The sequence below is a fragment of the Pundamilia nyererei genome, unplaced genomic scaffold, assembly GCF_000239375.1.
Source record: "Pundamilia nyererei isolate P.nyererei 1_Seehausen unplaced genomic scaffold, PunNye1.0 scaffold00007, whole genome shotgun sequence".
In the NCBI taxonomy this organism is placed as follows: domain Eukaryota; kingdom Metazoa; phylum Chordata; class Actinopteri; order Cichliformes; family Cichlidae; genus Pundamilia; species Pundamilia nyererei.
Genome location: NW_005187408.1, coordinates 4,208,357 through 4,228,770, shown reverse-complemented (window position 1 = coordinate 4,228,770; position 20,414 = coordinate 4,208,357). Strand labels below are relative to the sequence as shown.

The 20,414-nt window shown below is 43.6% G+C and overlaps 1 protein-coding gene across 6 annotated transcripts in view; it reads right to left on the bottom strand.

Annotated features, from left to right (window-relative positions):
• The window catches only part of ncoa2 (nuclear receptor coactivator 2), a 60,002-nt gene that overhangs the window by 5,489 nt on the left and 34,099 nt on the right, over positions 1-20,414 (bottom strand). For 5 of the 6 annotated variants that reach the window (XM_013915594.1, XM_013915612.1, XM_013915606.1 and 2 more), the window contains exons 4-15: positions 18,328-18,431; positions 15,573-15,750; positions 14,014-14,202; positions 11,696-11,797; positions 10,323-10,463; positions 9,998-10,145; positions 8,066-9,410; positions 2,233-2,431; positions 1,913-2,119; positions 952-1,155; positions 408-537; positions 75-240 (exon numbers count right to left, since the gene is read on the bottom strand). In XM_013915594.1, the coding sequence (XP_013771048.1) occupies positions 75-240; positions 408-537; positions 952-1,155; positions 1,913-2,119; positions 2,233-2,431; positions 8,066-9,410; positions 9,998-10,145; positions 10,323-10,463; positions 11,696-11,797; positions 14,014-14,202; positions 15,573-15,750; positions 18,328-18,431 (3,113 nt within the window). The remainder of the gene's footprint in view (positions 1-74; positions 241-407; positions 538-951; positions 1,156-1,912; positions 2,120-2,232; positions 2,432-8,065; positions 9,411-9,997; positions 10,146-10,322; positions 10,464-11,695; positions 11,798-14,013; positions 14,203-15,572; positions 15,751-18,327; positions 18,432-20,414) is intronic. The other variant, XM_013915608.1, reaches the window with a different exon arrangement.

The following is a 20,414-nucleotide window of genomic DNA, read 5'->3' as shown; positions in this document are numbered from 1 at the left end:
CAAACAAAAATAATAAAACATCACTTAAAAACCAAGAATGTTATAATGTAGGTTTGGCAGGATGGAAATCCCACCTGTTCTACCATAGCAGGGATCCCCAGAGCACGATCGAGCTCCTCCAGGCCATCAAAGTCTTTTAGTGCGGTGTACAGCTGAGACATCAGAGCCCCCTCGTCCACTGCGCTGCCATCACTTGAGCTGAGCCCTGTATTGCACAGCAGATCATCCTGGGGTGGAGCCCTGAGCGAAGAGGAGACAAACAAATATTTTAAAAACATCGTCTTGTATATGCCACAGCAAACATTTAGACCAACAGTTAAACTATTAAAAAATATAGAAGTCTGATGAGAATAAAAATGTTAACTGTGAAAAATTATGCCACTGAGCTACGCTGGTAATGAGCTTACCTGCTCTGGTTTACAAAAGCTGTCTGATCAATTGGCATCATGCTGTCTGGCCAGGGGGCCGTCTGGTTGGGTGGAGCCTGTTGTTGTGAGAAATGGTCACCAACCATTCCAATGTCTATATCTGGTTGGGCTAAATAGAGAAGAAAAAAAGATTGGCTAAATATTAGACAGTGAAGTACTTATGGGTCATGATGAATCAAGAGTGAATACTCTTTAAAATAAAGGAACATGCAGGGTAGCAGATCTGAGTTAACGCCATGTGCTGCACTGTGGTTAACCACTAGATGGCAGCTTTTACAAGTATGACAAGTAGATATCTGCTAAGGAGCTTTAGATGGATCACACCTGACAACTCAGATCTAATTTCCACAAAGTACAAGTAATTTTGTTCTGGGTTTCTATACTGACATGCTGGAGAATCTGTTACTCTCTTGGGGGCTGGGAAATAGCTTTATTGCATTGCTCAGTCTGAAAACCAGCAGTGTGGTTCTTTCTGCATTTAAAACATTGTAATATGTATTTTTTTGGTACACAGCGCTCTTACCATTAGGCATAATTGGAGACTGCATCATCTGTCGGGGCCCTGGTTGGCTGTTGGGCCTCATGGGAGTACCACTGGGTCCCGTCCTGCCCTGTATGGCATTTTGATGGCCAGGGCCCGGCGCTCCTATAGGAGGTGCAGAAGCTGGGCCTACCCAGCCCTCCTGCTGCTGCATGCCTGGCCGTGGACCACTTGGAGCCATCAGTGCTGGGGGAACACACACACACACGAAGATAAGAACCAATGAGAAAAATCTCAGGACAGATTTCAGTAGATGCCCGCTGCCCCATGATGCAACATAAGGAGGAAAGACTAATATGTGGGAGTAGCAGTCAGAGAACTTTGTGCCAGTGTGGGTGATTGTTTCCTGTCACAGGAAGTGAGTCACAGTGCCATGGCATGATATGTTAAAGGGTGAGCGACACACACGAGGAACGAAGTCCTTCCTCAGAACTCAGGAGCAGCTCTAAGTGTTACCACAGTTATCTAGGAGAAGAAAAATACATTTCTGTCTCTACTTGTTTGGCTGTTGTGAGATTGAAAGGTGGAAATCACACTTCACAAAAACCTGTCAAAAACTGAAAAGAGATTCATTACAGACAGTCAATCTAAACTGAGGAAACACATTCAGCGCCATGTAATCTGAGAAACAATGATCTCAAGATTTAGCCTCCGAGCAAGACGGCCAATGTTTCAGGGTTTCCTTCATGTAGCTAAAGCCTGCTCAAATGTGATTTATTATTAGACTACAAAACTAAAACAAAGCTTCTGGTAGCTAAATACCTGCACAGTAACAAGATAAGCCACTCTTACAGACTGAATATTTTCATCCAGCAATCTGAGCATAAACAAGCATTTAAACATGGATTTAATTCATTTTTTTAGGATATAGTGAGGTGTGAAGGCAGTATCACACACAGTCAGACAAATACAAGCTTCTGCAAATCATAACCATCACACCTACCTGCATTGACCATAGCAGCCTGGTTACCCATCATGCCATGGTTCCCCACCATGCCTTGCTGTTGCTGCTGCTGCATAACAGTGTATGGGCTTGTGGTCCTTATGGGGTACTGTAATGATGGCTGCTGGGGGGACATATTCACGTCCAGAGACACACTTCTAACAGACAAACCCCTTCCTGGCTGGCCTGGTCGAACACCGCCAAAGTCTGAAGACAGGAATAAATGCAGCTTATTCCTGCATGCTCATTGGAGTATTTTATGAATACACAATGTGGTTAGTGCACTTTTTTCTGTTTTTCAAACAAAGAAAGGGACTCACTAGTGGGTCCCATGCCGGGCCCAAGGCCCCGGTGTTGCGGCTGTGCAGCCATGACAGGACTGCTCTCAGACATCTGCAGGATGTCATTGATGATGTTCTGTTTGTCCATGGGACTGGGCAACGAAACAGGCCGCGGCTCACAGAAGAGCTGTGGCTGAGCGTTCTGCAGGTCATTCAGGATGTCATCCAGCTCCGATGACTAGAGGACAGATAGACAAGTGGGAAAAAAAAAGTGAATTAAATTAGCTGTTAAGGCTCCCATTAGGAACCCTTCACTCATTCACCTGTAAATGCACAAATCGAAATTATTATTAAGCACATCTACCGAGAGCAAACTTCCACGAGGTGTCTTTCAGTGGGATTGGCCTTGTTTATAAAACAGGATAACTAGAAGAAAAAAAAATGGAGCACTTTACATCAAATCTAGGCCAGACTTCACTTTGACTTAGCTTCTGGCTGAGTGGTTCTTTCAGGAGGTTTATTACACGTTCTCTACTTTTAAATCCAAAATTTTACTCCCACTGAATTAAGAAAACAACAAATACAGAAAACATGTGGCTACTTAAACTTTGTCCTGCCAAAGTAAAACAGTAGAGCAGATATAAGCAGCAGTCAGGCTAATGCCAACTGTTTGAACTCCTCTCTGCCTCCTTACTGTAAACAGCTGTACTGAGCCAACTCTTTGCAGCCTGAAGCTGCATTCATACACAGCTGGACTCTCTATACAATTTCTGTTTCATTTCTCCACACACACTCAAACACAAGGGCATGCTGTGGACCTGATCTTGAACAAAAGAACTGGAAGAACCACAAAAGAATAAACTTCTTAGTGTCCGTTTCACAACACTGGCATGGCGTGTATTTATCTTTCTGTCGCAGATGCGGAGGACACAATAACAGGAACTCTTGAATAATGCAGCTCAGTAAAACATCTCGGCAACCCACACCCTTTACAAAAAAAAAAAAAACAACAACTGTCAAAGCATTAATAAGCAACAACCAAAAAGAAACTACAATTCCACAAAAGTGATCCGGGCACTTTCTAGCGAGGCTTGAGGGACTTTGAGTAAATAAGTTGCACTAGCTGCAACTGTCCACCAGAGTGCAGCACACACAGAATCACTGAATCCCCTGATCATGACATACTGTACAGCAGGAAAGCAGCACACCAGCACTGTTTCAATGTTGTACTTGACAATGACATGTATTTGTTGGGCATGTAACTGCTGCTACAGATAGAAGGCTGCCAAATATGCCTGATAGAACAAATTATCTAGACGGCTCAAGGACTGCAGCCTCGTCTCGGTTATGCCCAAATGCACTTCTTATTTATTTATTTATTTTACATCTTGGAAGATTTTATTTAAATAGTATCTCAGTACAGCCGAATATAGACAGCCGCACATAGCTGATCACAGCTAGAAGCAGACAGGATATGTAGGAAAGCTAGAGAGAGTAACAGAGTGAGGGGTGGCGGTGGTGGTGGGAGAGAGAAAAGCCCTAATGAGGTCAGGAATGATGTAATGCTTCTGTACACTCTCAGTTTGCTCTCCTCCTCCTCCTCCTCTTCAATTCTCTCTCCTCCCATTTTCTATTCTCTCCACTTCTCCAGTTGCTTTTACCCTTAATGGGTCCCATTTCTATCAATTCATGTTACACTCCACTTTCAAATGCATGTTGGTGCATGTAATGCAATGTGAGCCCTCCTTTTTTGCATCTCTCACCATTTTACTGTATTTCATTTAAAACAAAATAATGAAAGAAATCAAAGATTTTAAAACCATAAAAAGGATCATTTTTCACTGCAGAGCTGATTTTCATTTCCAGCAGCCTTTGTAGGACAAATACACAATATATATATAAAGTGGGACACATGTCTAGTTGTAAGTTGAAGCCACATGTGAGTTATAAACAGCACATGTATCATAAAAGGCATCAAAGTAAACTGCAAGTAAACTATTCCAGCGCTCCTGTATGAAAGGAGCACTGCAATTTTCAGGGAGTGTAGTAAGATCGTGATGTTTGACCTAACAACTTCTTTACTGAGTCTTTAAAAGGTCCAGCAGAAATTTTTTTTCCAAATAGCAACTACAAAAAGCACTACTTAAAAACTCTGTTATCTGTTGCAATAGTTGTATTCGAAACATTAGTTAACATACAGTTTCAAAGCACGCTTTCAAAGTACTGAGCTGGTATTTAGTAACGGACCAACACTGCGAGTGTGACATGCGAGTAATCTCCAACTCTTCCATTAAACGTCCAGTGCCCTAATGGTGATGTGGACTTCAAAAGGACACAGGAGCCCTCCAGAAGCCATGATCTAGCGCATGAAATTTTGTAGGAAAGGGAAGTGAGAAAGGCCAAGAAAAGCAGAAGTGGCACTGTCAAGTAAGGAAAAAGGAAAAAGTCACCCCAGAGTCATGCTGCTCTTTTGTTACCTAAATGTAAACAAGTGTTAAATAAAATAAAAGTCAGGACAACACATGGCTCCAACATTAATTGCAACACTTGCACAGACATCTGACATTTAACTGGGAGTACAAGTGAAGATTTTCTGCTTCTGCATTTGGTGCAGAAAAGTTATTTCAGTCATTCTGATTTACTTTTTTGAGTAAATCAGTTGGAGTTTTTGAGACTAGCTTAATTCCAGCTTTTTAGAAGCAGAATTTAAACCAATTTTCTTTTCCCCCCCCAGTTAGATCCAAAATTAGGTGTCGATTGATCAGCTACTTCTTGAAGTTACATTGGTGGACGCAGGAAAAATAGGCAACGGAAAAAATCTTGGACTCACTTTGTGAAGAGCCAAAATGTGATAGCTCAAAGAAGCCACCAAAGGAAGTGAAGACTAGTCTGAGAGTTACTGTAAAAACTGGTGAAACCTGCATGCTGACCCATGTCCACTACTGAAAGCACCACTACTGGGAAATGTGGCCTAGTCTGACCACCTGTGGGCTTTTAACCCTGGAAAGAGAAGGCAGAAGGCAAGCTGGTGAAGGTACGTTAATACTCTGGGAATATTCAACTGAGAAACTTTAGATTCACGCATTGATGTGATATATTTTAAAATATATCACCTAGCTAAATATTACAGACCACAGAAACACCTTAATCCATGATGGGAGTGACCTCTTTCAGCTGGATAATGTTTGCATCATAAAAATTCCTCAAGAATGATTTAAGAACGAGAATGGTGAGTTCAAAGTTTTCACTTGGCCTCCAAATTTCACAGATCTCAATCACACTGAGCATCTGTGGAACATGCTGGAAAGAAGAACCTAACAACTTGAAGAAATAGATCTACTTTAAACTTCTTGGTGCCTGAAACTGAACCTAAAAGCACAAACTCAGACATAATGTGAGTACCATGTCTCAACGGGGAACACGGTGCACCACAACAATGTAGGTGGTTTTGACGGTGTGGCCTATTGGTGTATATATGGTACAATAAGAAGTCAATTTTAGCTTCAGAGATAGTCTTAAGAAAACAGAAAATGTAAAGATAGTGAAGCAGGTAAGAGAGTGAGTCAGATACAGCCTATTACTTCATTGGTCACCTAAACTTCTAATCTTATTTGGCAGATGTGACACAGCGAACATGTGACAAAGCCAGATGCTTTGGTCATGAGCAAGCACATGAAAAATGAAGTTAAAGATTGGATCAAGGAATAACAAACTGACTTCCTTAAATTAGGGATTAAAGAGCAGAGTCACTTTTACGGATTTAATATCAAAGATTATCATTGTCAGGGAAAACAACCGGTAACTGCCTCGTCAATCGCTAATAGTCGATCTGATCGGCAGTTTGGTACAAGTCTGAACCACCCCTGTTTTCAGCCATACTCATAACTCCATCAGAGCTCTGCTCTGATTTCTCATTTAGCTCTGCTCCAGCCATCAATAATTCAGCCCTCAACAATCATGAGGACGAGAAAGGCAGAGGAAGGGAAGGAGCGTCAGCGAGAAAATAGTGGGTGAGGTTAGTGGAGAGGAGGATGAGTGGACTCAAACTAGTACAGTCAGCTCTCACACATGGCCAAGCAGCAAGTCACCAGTAAGGAACAGAAGCCCACTCACACACATGTAAAGGCTCTAATGAAGCCTCAGCTTAGAGCACGTCTAACAAAATGCTCTTGTTCTAGTTAATGAGATCTGTTAAACTGGAATGTGTCACCACATTAAGTCGTGAGTGTGTTAACGTACTAAAGGCAAAAACCCAGAATTCCCTCATTTCAGCTGCACTTTAAATGTAGGGCAAACAAAATCCTTTTAAAATACAGTCTAACTGTGTTCCCTTGTATACTGGCCACTTCCACAAAATAAAACCCTTTGGCATTACACATTAAAACCTGGATTTCTCTCAATTTCTAATTCTCTTTATTGTTTCTTGCACGTTCTGCAAACACACCACTCCCTCTCCCCTCTATCTCCATGGTAGCAGAGAGGACATGCAGGAGCATATGGCTCATCATTTTCACTCTGCCTGCCGAGGCTGGCCTCTCCTGGGGGTATCTACACCTCTCTCCTCTCCCGTTCTTTGTTCAGTTTAACAGCGGCTCTTACTGTATTATCCAACCAATCACCTTTCCCTCTTCTTCACATTATGTACCCCAGCACACGAGCACATACTGTACATACACTGCGAGCGTGCATAGCTGCGTGACAGTCGGTGCCGCTGTCTCTCTCTGAATGGAGAAAAAAAACAAACAAAGCCTAAAATATATTTAAAAAATAATAATAATAATAAAAAAAGATTGATTTTTATAAATTCCCTTAAAACCCACTCTGACGCAGGTTATTCTTTTGTAGGCGGACATTTCAAATTGGACAATCAAACCAGGTTATCTGCACCCTGATCCACAGTAAGCACAGTTTGCACACAGATTACCTTTTTATTAAAAAAAATGAACATGCACTTTGACAAAAAAATGTGACCTCTGTTCAGTGTTACTGACATTTAAATGGCATGCATGCAACCCAGACTACGTGACTGGTCGAAGAAGAGGAAGCTAATGATACAGAGACAGAAAAGAAAAGGAAGGGCATTTATGTAATTATATGTAATTTGTTGTAATTCTGCGGTTTAGCAGTGAAGAGTATGTGATAGAATGACACTTGCAGGCTTGCATAGGTGTTTAGTAGAGCGTGTCATGCGCAGGTTTCCTGTATGAAAGCTTGTGAGTGTCTGTGAGGCCGGGTTTCTTTCCTGCATTAGGGCATCAGCAGGTTGTTCTAAACACTCTGCCTTGCTAGAACATCAGCTACAAAGAAATTTTGAGTTTCACCAGCAACACTCTGCCCGCTCACTTCCTTTGACTCCTTTCTCTCTTTCAGCACCAGTCTTGACCTGAGCACGGTGCCAAACCTGAGGAATCTGGCCAAAAGCAACCAGGATCAAATGGCTGAAGAACCACAGGGGCTCCTTCCAAATGTCACAGTTGTTTGAAGCTGGCGGATAGATTCCCTCAGCTGCCAACACACAGGCAGTGAAAGGACCTGATGTGTTTATATACATTAATAAAGAGCATACACAATGAGTTCAGTGTATATGATGGTCATTCGGAATGTATATATGCGCAACAAATATTGTTTGCCTTCTGCATTCCCTGACTGTTTGTACATTTAGCTGTAACATCCTGCATGAACGTGGCATCTGCTACCTAACCCAGATTCATGCAAAACAGAGAGAAGAGGCAAGTGGAGCAATAGAGGGCAGAAAACTTTTGCTTTTTGCAACAGGCTAAAGAGGTTACAGTTAGTTTTGGGGTAACTCTAGTCCTTTACTCATTTCAAAGAAGAAAAAGACAGGAAACAAGATTAACTCCGTTAAACTGACCTGTTCAGCGCGGTCGTATCCTGCATCTTGTTTCTCCGCCTTGACCTGCGGGTGTTTGCCCCCTTCGACTTTCACTTCCCCAGGCTCTAGCTTAGGGACCTTGTCCTTCATTACAGTGTCATCCTTATCCAGTAGGTAGCGTAGCAGGGCATTGTCCTTCTTCTTGGGGCTCAATGGCTCCTGCTTAGGAGTAATGTCTGCCGCAGAAGCAGCACTACCGGAACCCTGGGGTTGGTCTTGGCCCATCTCTTTGCCTGTAGCCTCTGCGGTGAGCTTAGCAAGATCCACGGGGGATGTACTGTTCTGAAGCAGTTGGTGGAGGATTTTATGTTTTTCTTTAAGGGACGTGGCGTGAGTGTTGCCACCCCGGACCCCTGTCCCAGCCTGGTCCTTGCCCTCAACTCCTGCACCAGGGGAAAGAGGCGTCTCCAGGGGTTCTGGCTTGGTGGTGAGCAGTTGCAGTAACTTGGTGTGGCCCTTGTTGTCATGTCCACGGCTGTGAGCATCATGGCCCTCGAGGGGTCCATCCCTCTCCTCCTTGGGCTCCACTAAGTTCCCCTCTGTTTGGGCCTGGGTGTGTCCCTGACTCATCTCTGAATGAGGTCCAAATGAGTCTCCTGAACCACCAATAGCACTGGTGGATCCTCCAAGTTTTGACATCAGATGAGCGTTTACCGCTGACCCTGGTGTGACCCCAGCTGGGGAGCCCATTTTCCGGTCTGGAGACCCTAGTGTATGTGTATGAGGGGGTCCATGCCCGTGTCCTACACCATGGCACTCACTAAGGGCCTGCAGAGCTGACAGAGAGCTGCTAGTATAGCTGTTAGCATGGGTGCTAGCCGTGCTACTTCCTGCACCTCCAGGCCCTCCACTGCACATCCCCACTGGTGAGGGTGAATGCAGACCCCCTGCTACACGAGGGCTGCTTGCACCCCCAGGACTCCCTCGGTGCCTGGGTGATAGCATAGAGTTCTGCGGAGGTGGATGGGGTCCTCCGGCTGGGCTTGGGCTGGCACGAGAGGGGCTATTCATCCTCCAGTTGGGGCCCTGCTGTGGTGGTTGCATGCTCCCATTGTGGTTGTGTGGCTGAGGACAGCCAAAGCGGTAGACCTGCATATGCCCCCCCATAGCCGTTGGTTCTCTGGGACCAGCAGGACCTGGGGGGGAGAAAGGCGTGCTGTTGCTGCTGATGGTAGTGTCCTGGCCCTGAGGCCCTGAACCTGGCAAGCTGCCTGGGGTTGGAGGAGTCATGGAGGGAGTGGAAGAGTTCATTGGTTTGGGAGCCATCCCTGTGGCCTGATTGCCAGGGCCCATGTCCTGACCCATTCCACATACTGTCTGCTCCCTGGATTTTAAAACACAAACACACACATTAGAAAAAAACAATACCAAAAGTTGTACATGGGAGTTAGAAATCTTAGAAAACTGGCTGCTTTAAACTGAAAAGGAACATTTCTGCATTTCTTCAAATACGCTTTTTACTATCATATGAATGCATGCACAATGAGATGCGCAGAAAATCAATAGGGTAAAGGGTAAATAATCTATACAGTATAAACTATACTGCAAGAAAAATGTCAATGTGCATGCCAAGGATGGGATATGACATGTAATAAAACTCTTCTGTTTGCCAACAATGAGACAAAGTATGAATACAACTACATGAATTTACCATGAGGAGGAAGTGAGAAAATATGTTTGTTTTGGTTTTTTTTCTGGTTTTGTTTCTCTTTGGGGGGGTGTAACATATCGCTGTCTGATTTTGACCAAGAACACTTGGAAGCACATATTTTGAAAACCGTGCCATCCTCACAATTTCCATGAAGCCAACAGGCAGTGCTGCAGGGAACTCACAGGACAAAACATGCTAGCAAGTTGATGCCTCGGGTTTATGTCAGTCTTTTTGACTCATGTGGAGCAGGTAGGACATACCTCTGTAGGATGTGCAGGGACATGTAGAGCTGAGGTTCGTTGGTGGCAGACGAGCGTACCAGTTTGCTCTTGGTGTGGGCTGAGACGATGGTTCCGTCAGAGAGGGAGAACCGATAGATGGGGCTGAACGCCTGGCCGTGTCGGAGCACTAGGCACACATGTACACACATTGATGGCAAAATAACACTTTTCATTTGACCATTTCCTTAATGTGGCTGCAGCCCCTCTTTAAACAACCGTTTCATGCTAATGCAGCCATCCCCAATGACTCTAATATCCAGAGCAAAAAATTAAACACGATTGTCCTCATAGTTAATGGAATTACCTTCCTGCTGGTGTCTCTTTGCAAAAGACATCTCTCCATCATTCTGTAGGTGGAACCTTTGGATGCAGCGCCTCACAAGATCTTCCCAGCCCGGCTTCATGGATGCTCGTAGCAGACTGGTATCTAGGGATGTTATCTTACCTAAGCACACAGTACGGGATTAGGGAGACCTTAGTCATAAAGGAAAGCATTTCGGTTGACATACACAAATGTAAAGATTTAATGTCGACATTAAAAATAAATGTCTCTTCTGTTGACTCGGCCAGGATCTCAGTGGTTTAATATTACTTAAAGAATACATTATAAATCTTTGTTTACATTCTAATTACAGCTTACCCAACGTTAGAAATGGCTTCTGTGTTAGTAAACAGAATAGAAGGTCCTGACTATATAGGATTAGACATGGAAATACAATTATAAGTGCTGTCAGTATAAATTTAAAAAGACCACCATTTAGACACTCATTACAGCAGGTAATGAGTTCAGGGCAGCTCAGCCTCAACTATCTTTAGAGCCCAACAAGTACTCTCATGCTGTGTGTGTAAACACAGTCACAGCAGTGTAACAGTTGTCCCTCACTGGAATACAATTTAAATGAAAGTATGATGCATTTGAAAGGGTGACAAGCACACTGCTGCTTGAATGACAGCCATAGGGACTGACTAAAGACTTGTCAAACTAGCATCCATAATAGAACTATTCACAGCTCCGCACCATGTCCAAGAAGCTCTTGTAGGCATAACAAGAATGTAGAGGCAGTACTTTCAGAAAAATATGAGAGAAAAATAATGCTGTCAATCTAGAATAAAACAAATCACGGCAATTATTTAAAATTGTGCAGTCCAAATAAAGAGGCAAATAAATAATAGCCCTGCCTAGATGCATGGCTACTGAGGTCTGTGTGGGAAACCACAGTAAATTACTATACATGAGTGACTAAGTGTGTGTGTGTGTGTCTGTGCCACACAAGTGGTACGGGTACATCAAAGACCAGGTGAAACACAAACAGCTGTCTGTGTCTGTGTGCCAGCGTTCAGGCAGGTACTTTACCTCCCAGAGAGCAGCCTGTGGTAGGAAGCTGGGTCTACTAAGTTGTTCAATCCTAAGGATCTTTACCGAGGATATAATATTCTTTGAATCCCTAACTGTAGTGCAAAGTGACTTACAAGCTGTTGACATCAAATAAGGTACTGCTGGAACTTTGCCTCACTAGAATCGTTACACCATTCTTTTGATGCAGGGCCAAGTTTTATTTGAAAAGCCACATATGGAAAGATGCTATGCTAAAACAAAGATGCAATAAAAAAAATCAAGAGCAAAGTTTTCTGTGAACAGCGGTTTGTAGTTCACTGCCGGCTGACATGTTCGTGTACCTTGTAGGTCCTGACGTGTAGTGAAGCTCTCGTGCGTGGGAAGCATGGGTCTTTCCTTCGTTGGCACTCTGCGAGCTACACAAATCAGGCACGACTGAAAGTCTAAAAATAAAAAATAAAAAAAAATAAAGTAAAAATAATTAAAAACTCAGAAAGAGAAAACAGAATAGCACAGGAAAGAAAATAGGAGATGGAGTATATAACAAAAAAAACAAAAACAGGGAGATAAACAGAAGAGGTGAAAGGGGGAAGGGATGGGAGAGAGGGGAGGGATGGGGTGTAAATGATAGAGACAGAGGGAGGGAAAGAAAATGAAATGCATGTTATTCCCAGGCAGCATAATTAATACAGTTATTAATGAGCATAGGGATCAGGGCTCCGCTCCTTTCATGAGGAGGAGCAGCTATCGCTGGCAAGGGAAATGATGAAGTGTGACCTTTGAAGGCGTGTGTGTGTGTGTGTGTGTGTGTGTGTGTGTGTGTGTGTGTGTGTGTGTGTGTGTGTGTGTGTAAGCGAGCTTGAATGCCCATCTCTGGCTACTCTCACCTGCAGGAACATCTAACACTGATGACACCTCTCCTGGCTCAACATTAAAGTCTGTGTGTGTGTGAAGCGCTGACTGACTGATGGCAAATATGACACTGCCAAGTCCAGGACTGGGGTGACCCCAAAAAGTCTGCCATCTAACTTTTCGGTGCCAGTAATACCCACACTCCCATACAGGTTTCTTGTAAATGAATGCATGCCAGAACTAACACACACGCGCACACGCACACTTGCACACAGTCCTATTAAAAAGCCTCTTGGGTGGTCCGACCCTCAAATCTGTGAATCTACATTAATTTCTTGCTTTCCATCGCCTCCATTCCCCCTGTTTCTGTCTATAGCTGGACAGATTCCTGCACTGGTAACCACTCATCTTGCTTTGCCACTTCAGTACACACAAACACTGGCACACCTCTGGCCCGAGTCCTATTTGGCCTACTTGCCAAAGTATGGCTGGCAAACAGCTGGTGCACAAAAAGCAAGCCAGAGAGTAGGGAAAAGGCTCTAACTAGATTTGGAGTGAAACATTTGCTTATTGTTTTAATTTGCCGCTGAGTTAAAGATTGGCAATATAGCCTTTGAACAAAAGGGATTCAGGCCGCTGTACAATCATAAGTCCTGAAATATTCTGGCTAAAGGTCGTTTGTAATGGAATTTTACACTCTTCAGCATCTCATGCTCCCATCTAAAGCCTTGAATACCACTGGAATAGCCCTGTGACCTCTCAGTGACTGAACTCCGAAAGCAGAGCAGAAACAACATACAATTTAAAATCGCTTCCCTGGAAAGGAGAGCAGATGTTTATACAAGAAGCTAACACAAATTCCTCTTCTTTCTTTACACACAAATGCTCCCAAATGTGTCGAGTTTGTTTGTATTCTGTTGTTGTGTTCAAGCTGTTGTGAAAAGTACTGAATGACTGCTTTTGCTGTTGCATTACATGGTTAAAGCACATGGTTCCCTTGGAGTCATAAGCCCAGGTTTGGAAGGGATGTACATGAATTATAGATGAGCTTTAATGACAGCTGCCCAACCTCCCGTCTCCCTTGTGTCACTTAACTTTTCATGGGTGTAAGTTGAGTGGCAGCAGCACTGCTCTTCATCATTTGGCTATACAAATCCAGTTATAAGACAGATAATGGTCAACAATCAACGCCCTATGAATGACTAGCAGCTGATTATTACTTTAAATGATTTTACATTGGGTGGCAACCAGCGTTTCTTAAAGACAAGCAAGCTTTCTTATTTTCCTTCTCCAGGTTTTGTCGATGGTGTGTGTATATCTTTACACTACTTAAAAAAAAAAAAAAAAAGTCTGATCCCGCTCACCTCGACTCAGCTCTCCACTGAAGAGGGCAGAATTCATTGTAATGTTATACAAGTAGACAAATCCTTGCTTTTGTTTGCTTTTTAATTGAACGCTCCAAAGCAAACAGTCAGTTTTAATTGAATTACTTTCTGAAGAGGTCTTTCAGTCCTCTGTCAAGTGTTTTAACGTGCTGACATAAGTGTGTGCAATTTCTAAAAGGGTCAGGTTGCTGAATGTTAAAATGCTTCCCCCGATGATTCAAACACCTTTGTACTTCAGGCTATATTATTTTCTCGCTCTTGGAACCTAATCATACTATAAAACTATTTAACAAGGTTACTGCAAATGGTTTAGACTTAAGCAAAGCAAACCATAACATTCAACACAATTGTGCCTAGTAGGAAATGCTTAAGTGTGTTTCATAGGGTGCCGCTTTAGTCTCCGTTTTTCCCTCCTTGCATACCGTCTCCTTCCTCCTTGATGGACTTGGGCTCCGAAACGGCAAAACACTGCATGGTCTCATATTTCTGCTGCTGCGGCTCGTGCTCGTGCGGCTCTTCCTGGCTCTCGCCGTGTGGATTGACCAGCATTCGGCAGTTGAAAGTGTGACTGTTCCTTCTTGGACCCTCGCTGGACCACGGGACACCATTTACTAAATCGAGGGGGAGGAAAGGGAACAGGAGATTTTTTTAAAGCAAATTGTACTGCAGCAAAAACGGAACAACAGAACGCGGAGAATGGGAGCTGCAACGAGCGAGCCAAGAGAGGCTACCACGCTGCAAGTGAAAGACATAATGAGAGCAAGACAGAGAGAATGAAGGCAGAAAAAGTGTAAAAAAGAGAGGGTTGTTGCTGGGTAGAGATCAGTCATAATGAGCAGTTGGAACCCTGAGCCCTGCGCCATCTATCCACAGCTATGCATCACAGCCAGGCCTCCATATGCATGTCCTGTAAAACATCATTGCCAATCTTTCTTCTTCTCTCCAACACTTACACAGGCGCGAGCAAACACACCAGAAAGGGCACACACATGTGTAAGCGGCCGTGCGCGTACGTGCACACAAAGAAAGAAACGTATAGTCACACACGCCACTCTGTTCACTCTAACAAACTCCCATCACACTCCATCTGGTTTGTGATCTCATTCAGTGCATTGATAATCTCCCAGTATCTGGGACACAGCCCACTGATCGTTTCCAGGGTGCTTCGCTCTGCGCTGCTCTCCCACCCAGATGGGCTGGGTACTCAGACCTGAATCCGAAGCGCCACGAGAGAAGGAGAGGAGAACTTCGAGCTCCTGATGAGCTCCAACGGCACAGATCAAAAATCACCTCTCGTGCGGAAGTCATGCAGAGGCAGGATGTTAAATGGCCGCGGCTATGAAAGTAAATTCTATCTTACGTGACAGAATAAATGGAGTAAGGTGAGGATAAACGCAATGTTTTCCGTGTGTGGGCTAAAAAAATGGGAAAGTGAGAACATGAAAATAGGAACTTGGTGAGCGTTCAAGGCAGAGAAAGAGAGAATGACACAAATAAGTGAAGAGAAGGAGAAGGAAGGACATGAAATGGAAATATAGGAGGCGCACGATGCTGCTGACAGGGGAGAGAAGCCAAAAAAAGGAAGTTAATTAGCTGAAAAGGGAGGGAGGAAGAGTGCGAGCAAATGTTTGGGCTGAGCGTCAGCAAAAGGGACAAATGAAGAACCTATAGGTTTTTGCAGCATCCTAAAAGTCTCTGTTAAACAGCTGAATCAAATGCTTTCTGACCGTGACCGTTTAAATGTTTTAATTAATCTGACATCACTGCAACAACAGCCACCTACAACATACCTGTTTGAATAAGGAGAACGAGAGAGGCGAGGGTGTTAAGAGGCAGCGGAAGCACAGCACAAAGGACATACATGCAAAGTCAGGAAAAGCGAGGGACATGGACTAAAAGAGACACAGTGAGACAGAAACTGACAGTAAGAAGAAAAAAAAAAAGGGAAAAAAAAAAGGGAAAAAACAATCTCTGAACCAACCGAGGGATTTAGGCAGCAGGTTCTTGATGAACTCAGCATGATCCCCGACATGCAGCACGCTGTAGACACTGGTGTTCATCAGCTCCTCCTGGTTGTAGCGCAGGTACTGGGTCACGTTCTCTGACACGAACACAATGTTACCCTCCATGTTCACCACAAAGAAGAAGCCATCCAGAGCCTGGAGGATTAAAAAGAAAGACAGTTCAGAAGTTTGTTCACTATGGACTGGGTCATTTTTCTTTCACTGGTTAATGGTCAGGATATTCAGTTTTAAGCATATAAACTCCACAAACAGATGCAGAGAAAGATGTATATTCTACTGAATTCTATTGTTTGTTTGTCTTATTGTAACTTAATTACCAATTAGCTCGTTAGCTCATTATCATTAGGGATGTTCTATTTGCGCCTACTGTGCCTGAGATGTGATTAGTGTGCTCCAGCAAGAATGCTTATACAGCACAAAAATGTTGGCACAAATCATGGCAAATTCTACAATACGCAATACGTCCACAACTCCCTAACAAAAAAGGAAATCTCGCCACGTCTGGTTATTTTCCGCAACATCATCTCATGCACTGTTACCTCTATGATCTCACAGATAATGCCAGGCGACTCAGTGAAGGCGCAGTTTATCTAAAAACTCCAACGACTGCTGATGCTAACATCCCCATGACAGCCGACACATGTACTAGTTGTGTCTGAAGAGGAACGATTAGTACGCCATGTGCCGGGTACATGGATCACTCCCACAGACGCTCACCATCGCTGTGGCTGATAAAAAGCAGGATAAAAGCATGTGCCTGCAGAGACGGGCGGATGTGAAGGAGGAGCAGTACTTAATTGAAAGAATACAGCCCCAGGTCAGCCATTACACACAAGGTGGTGTCAATTAGGCCATCAAATCACCGGGAGCTCTTAAAAAGGGAATTCTGCTGCTTGTAACGCTGTAAAGTTGATGTCAAGATAAGACGCAAGAGACTCTTCTCAAGGTGTCTCACCTCAGCTTAAATAAACATTATCTACACTACACACACACTTGTCAGCGTGTAGGGTCACATGAATTGTTCAATGGGTACCAAGAGGATTTATAACGTAAATGTTTATTTTGTATCGTGTTGGGTTTTTTGCATCCTTGCTCATCTATAACTATAGTGTATATGTCTCAAACTACACTTCCTACCAAATCTACAGTGAACCGACAAGTCTGGATGTAGCAAACCCATATCCCGGGAACACATGATCATGTTGAGAAGAAAGTTTTCCTTTGCACGCCTTAACACAGCACGATCTGAAAATAGATTAAGGAGATCTCATCTATCACTGCATGAAGCAGAGCTGTTCCAAAATGCAACACGGTTGTGTAAGTCCAGTCTGCATGAAGAAAGGCCATGAACTGCACAAGTAGGGCAAACAAAAACAGAGCAAACACTCTAGTGCCAACGCCTGCCTTCCTCCAGACACTCTTGCATAATGTTCTTAGCCAATACCTTAATTTGCAACACCCTCCCTAAATACTAAATATAAACACTAGAGACATTTCTACAGAAACTACAAATTAATAAAGCCTGAATAAATACATTGTGAGTGATATCATAGAACCTATTGTTTTCACATATGATTAAATATTGCTACACAGCAGGTAATGAATTGCAGCAGGGTAGGAATCTGGGAATTTCTCTGGATTATTTAAATCTGAGCAGTGCTTTGCAACCAGAGTTCTCTCTTCTCATAAATTCTCGCTTAATATTAGCCATTTTCTACATTTCTGTCTTAAAGCAATTCAAACATGCCTCTAGTACTGTATGACAGTGATGCTTAACACTTTGCTGGCAGAGGCAAAAATATGCATGAAACACACAACAGCCTCTGTACCGTGTGGGCTAGCAAGGATGCAAACTACATGCCACAATAAATCATGTGACAGAAGAAGACTGCTCCCAGAAGGTTAAAACAACAGCACACTAATGTTTCTTCACAGCCTTGTCCGTCTTTGAGTTGGCATGAGAGTGGGCAGCAGAAGGCCTTGAAGGAGGGTCATGGGGCGCGTGGGTGCATTTCCTGCCGACAGCCATACTCCGCAGAGCACACTGTAATTAGCCTGGGCTGGCGGACGGGGACATGGCTAGAGCGGAGCGGGTGTGAATGGCCGATCGCTGTGTTTTGGGGCTGCTGACAGATGGGAAAGCTTGCAGGCTGCACTGGTCTATATTTAGCTGCGAGTTAGTATGTCGATTCAGTGACGCTGGACCAGGAGAGCTATAAATATTCCATGACAGGACAGATCTAGAGGCGAAGGAAGAGAAGATGGGGAGGGAGAGACAGAGAGGAAAGAGAACTGAACAAGCAGGAGAGAGAAAGGGAGGGAGGAAGTGAGTGAGAGGACAGGCTCAATGGACTGATTCATCCGCCAGGCTGTTGCTTTCTTTCCTATTATATGTAAGCACTCCAGTGGTCCTTCGTGGTACAACGGGGCCCCATTGGCCCGCTTGTGATTTATAGCCAATCAGGGGCGGATACAAGATGCTGGCAGCTTTAACTCCGCAACACTGACACACAACCACGGCTGGCTCGTTTCTAATTGTTCTCTGTAGATGGGACACTTTATATAGCAATCATGATTTAAAGAGGAGAGCATCTCCTGCGTGAGTGGAAGCAAATGAGTGGAGTGTGGGGTACTTCAGCACGAGTCTGGCATTTCATAATATTTTCTTCACATATGGCGCTATGAGTAAGGAGGAAAAGGCCGTGCACCCACCTCCAGCATCATTGGTCCCAAGGCGTCTTTGTCGATCACACTTTGGCCTGTTGATGAGACGTCAGCCTTCTGCACCTCCTCCTCGTTTGCTGCTGCAGCTTTTTCTGTTAAAAGCGAAGTTAGTAAAAATTTAAGAGACTGTGTCAGGGCTCCTTACCGTTTCACAATGAGGAAGTTACTAAAAAAAAGAAAACTGTAACGTACTGTACTGTCAAACATGGAAGAAAAAAAAAGGCTGAAACAAACAACTTTACTTTTCCTCTGAAACTAACCCACATACTATAAAAGAGGTCAGCCACTGACGAGTCTTTTAACAGGTATCCATGCTGCTGCAAAGCAAACACATCGGTCCCCTTTGTGAAACCATGTGGCCATGGCTCACACCGAAGCACAGAGCAGCAGCACAGTGCGAAAGGTGTGTTAGAGCACACAGCTGCCTTGTGGGGGGCAGTCACTGTTTAGATTACTCTGTTATGCCAAAGCCCTGACAAACAAACAAACAAAAAAAGGCCAATATGGAAACAATTAAGCATTGATGGTGTCCAAGCAATGTTGTTCCAAATTGGAAAACAAGTTGTAGCAGTCAAGACTCCTGTTGATTTTCTATTAATGGATATGGAGAGTATGAATTACTGAGCACATAGATGCGTATGGCTTATAATTTACTACTGTTTTCATCTTATGTCCAATCAAAATCCACTTAAAACTAACATAAATAAATATAAATATCCTGTAAGCTCCTGTACCTGTGCTATAATGCGATGCATGTGTCCGTTTGAGTGGGTTAATAACCATGCAGAGAAGCCTTATGTTCAAAGCGTAGGCTGCCCTACTTTTAGAGATGATGATGTGAGGCGGAATATCATTGGGTTTTTTGTTGTTGTTGTCGTTTCTGGCTTCTTCTTTTTTTTTGTGGGGGGGGGCATGTTGCTTTCGCACGATGCCAAGAAGCAGGCTGACCATATGGTGAATAAATATTGTGGTAAGAATCAAACAAAATGATCCCGTCCCTTGTATTTTCTTTTTGGAAGGGTGAAAGCAAATGCAGGGTTCCCTTGGCTTTGTGGGTTTGTGCACCATCGCACAGACACAAATTCATCTCTTTCAGCATTAATGATGTGCGCATCAGCAGGGCCTCTCCGGGCCCAGCGGGGCCCTGTAGACCAGCACAGCTGCCCTGGGTGCAGACCCATCACTCAGTGTCAGTGCGGCCCTCCCTGCCTTTCTGTCTGGAGAACTGTGGAACTGTGCCAGACACAGAGAGGGACTGACCAGTTGAGTAACAATTGCTGCTTAACACACAACTAACAAGACATTTGCTATATACTGTTCCTTCTTTCAGATATTTAATAACAATTTGCTCAGAGTTTATTTTTAGATTTTGAATATTGGAATAAATAATGTACTAGGCTCAGCTTAGCAGCTACACAGACCCCAGTCCACAGTTTTTATGAGTCTTAACTGGGTGCTCCTGCCAACACGGAGTGTTAAAGAAAAAAAAAAAGCTGTAAAACTCTTGGCTATGCCATTATTCTAAAGGCTCTATAAGCATATTTCTCCACATATTGTCTGTGAAGGTGCAACAAGCTGGAAAGAGAAAAGAGACATGCAGAAAATTGCAACCAGTTTCCAAATCAGGGTGGAAAATGTACGCAGACAGTGTGAGAGGAACAAACAGGGATGGATTCATTGCTTTTTTTCTTTTTTTTTTCGTTCCTTTTTCCAAAGGCCATCTTCACCACATGACACATCTCTACAGGAAATCACCAATCAGAGAGAGATATTAAGTCACATAAGTGTATTTGAATACATGTAATATTGTCGCTATAAGCAGAAAGTAAACTAAATGTGGACAACAGAAAAAAAATATACTACTAAAAATAACTACACCTCTGTTTCAGATCACATTAAACACATGAGGTGCAATGAAAAGCAAATAACAGTAGGACATAACATAAGCTCACAGCATCCCCGTTTCACTTGTGCAGGATGAGATGCAGTAGCTTCCTGCTTTAACTACACACACACACACACACACACACACACACACACACACACACACACACACACACACACACACACACAAA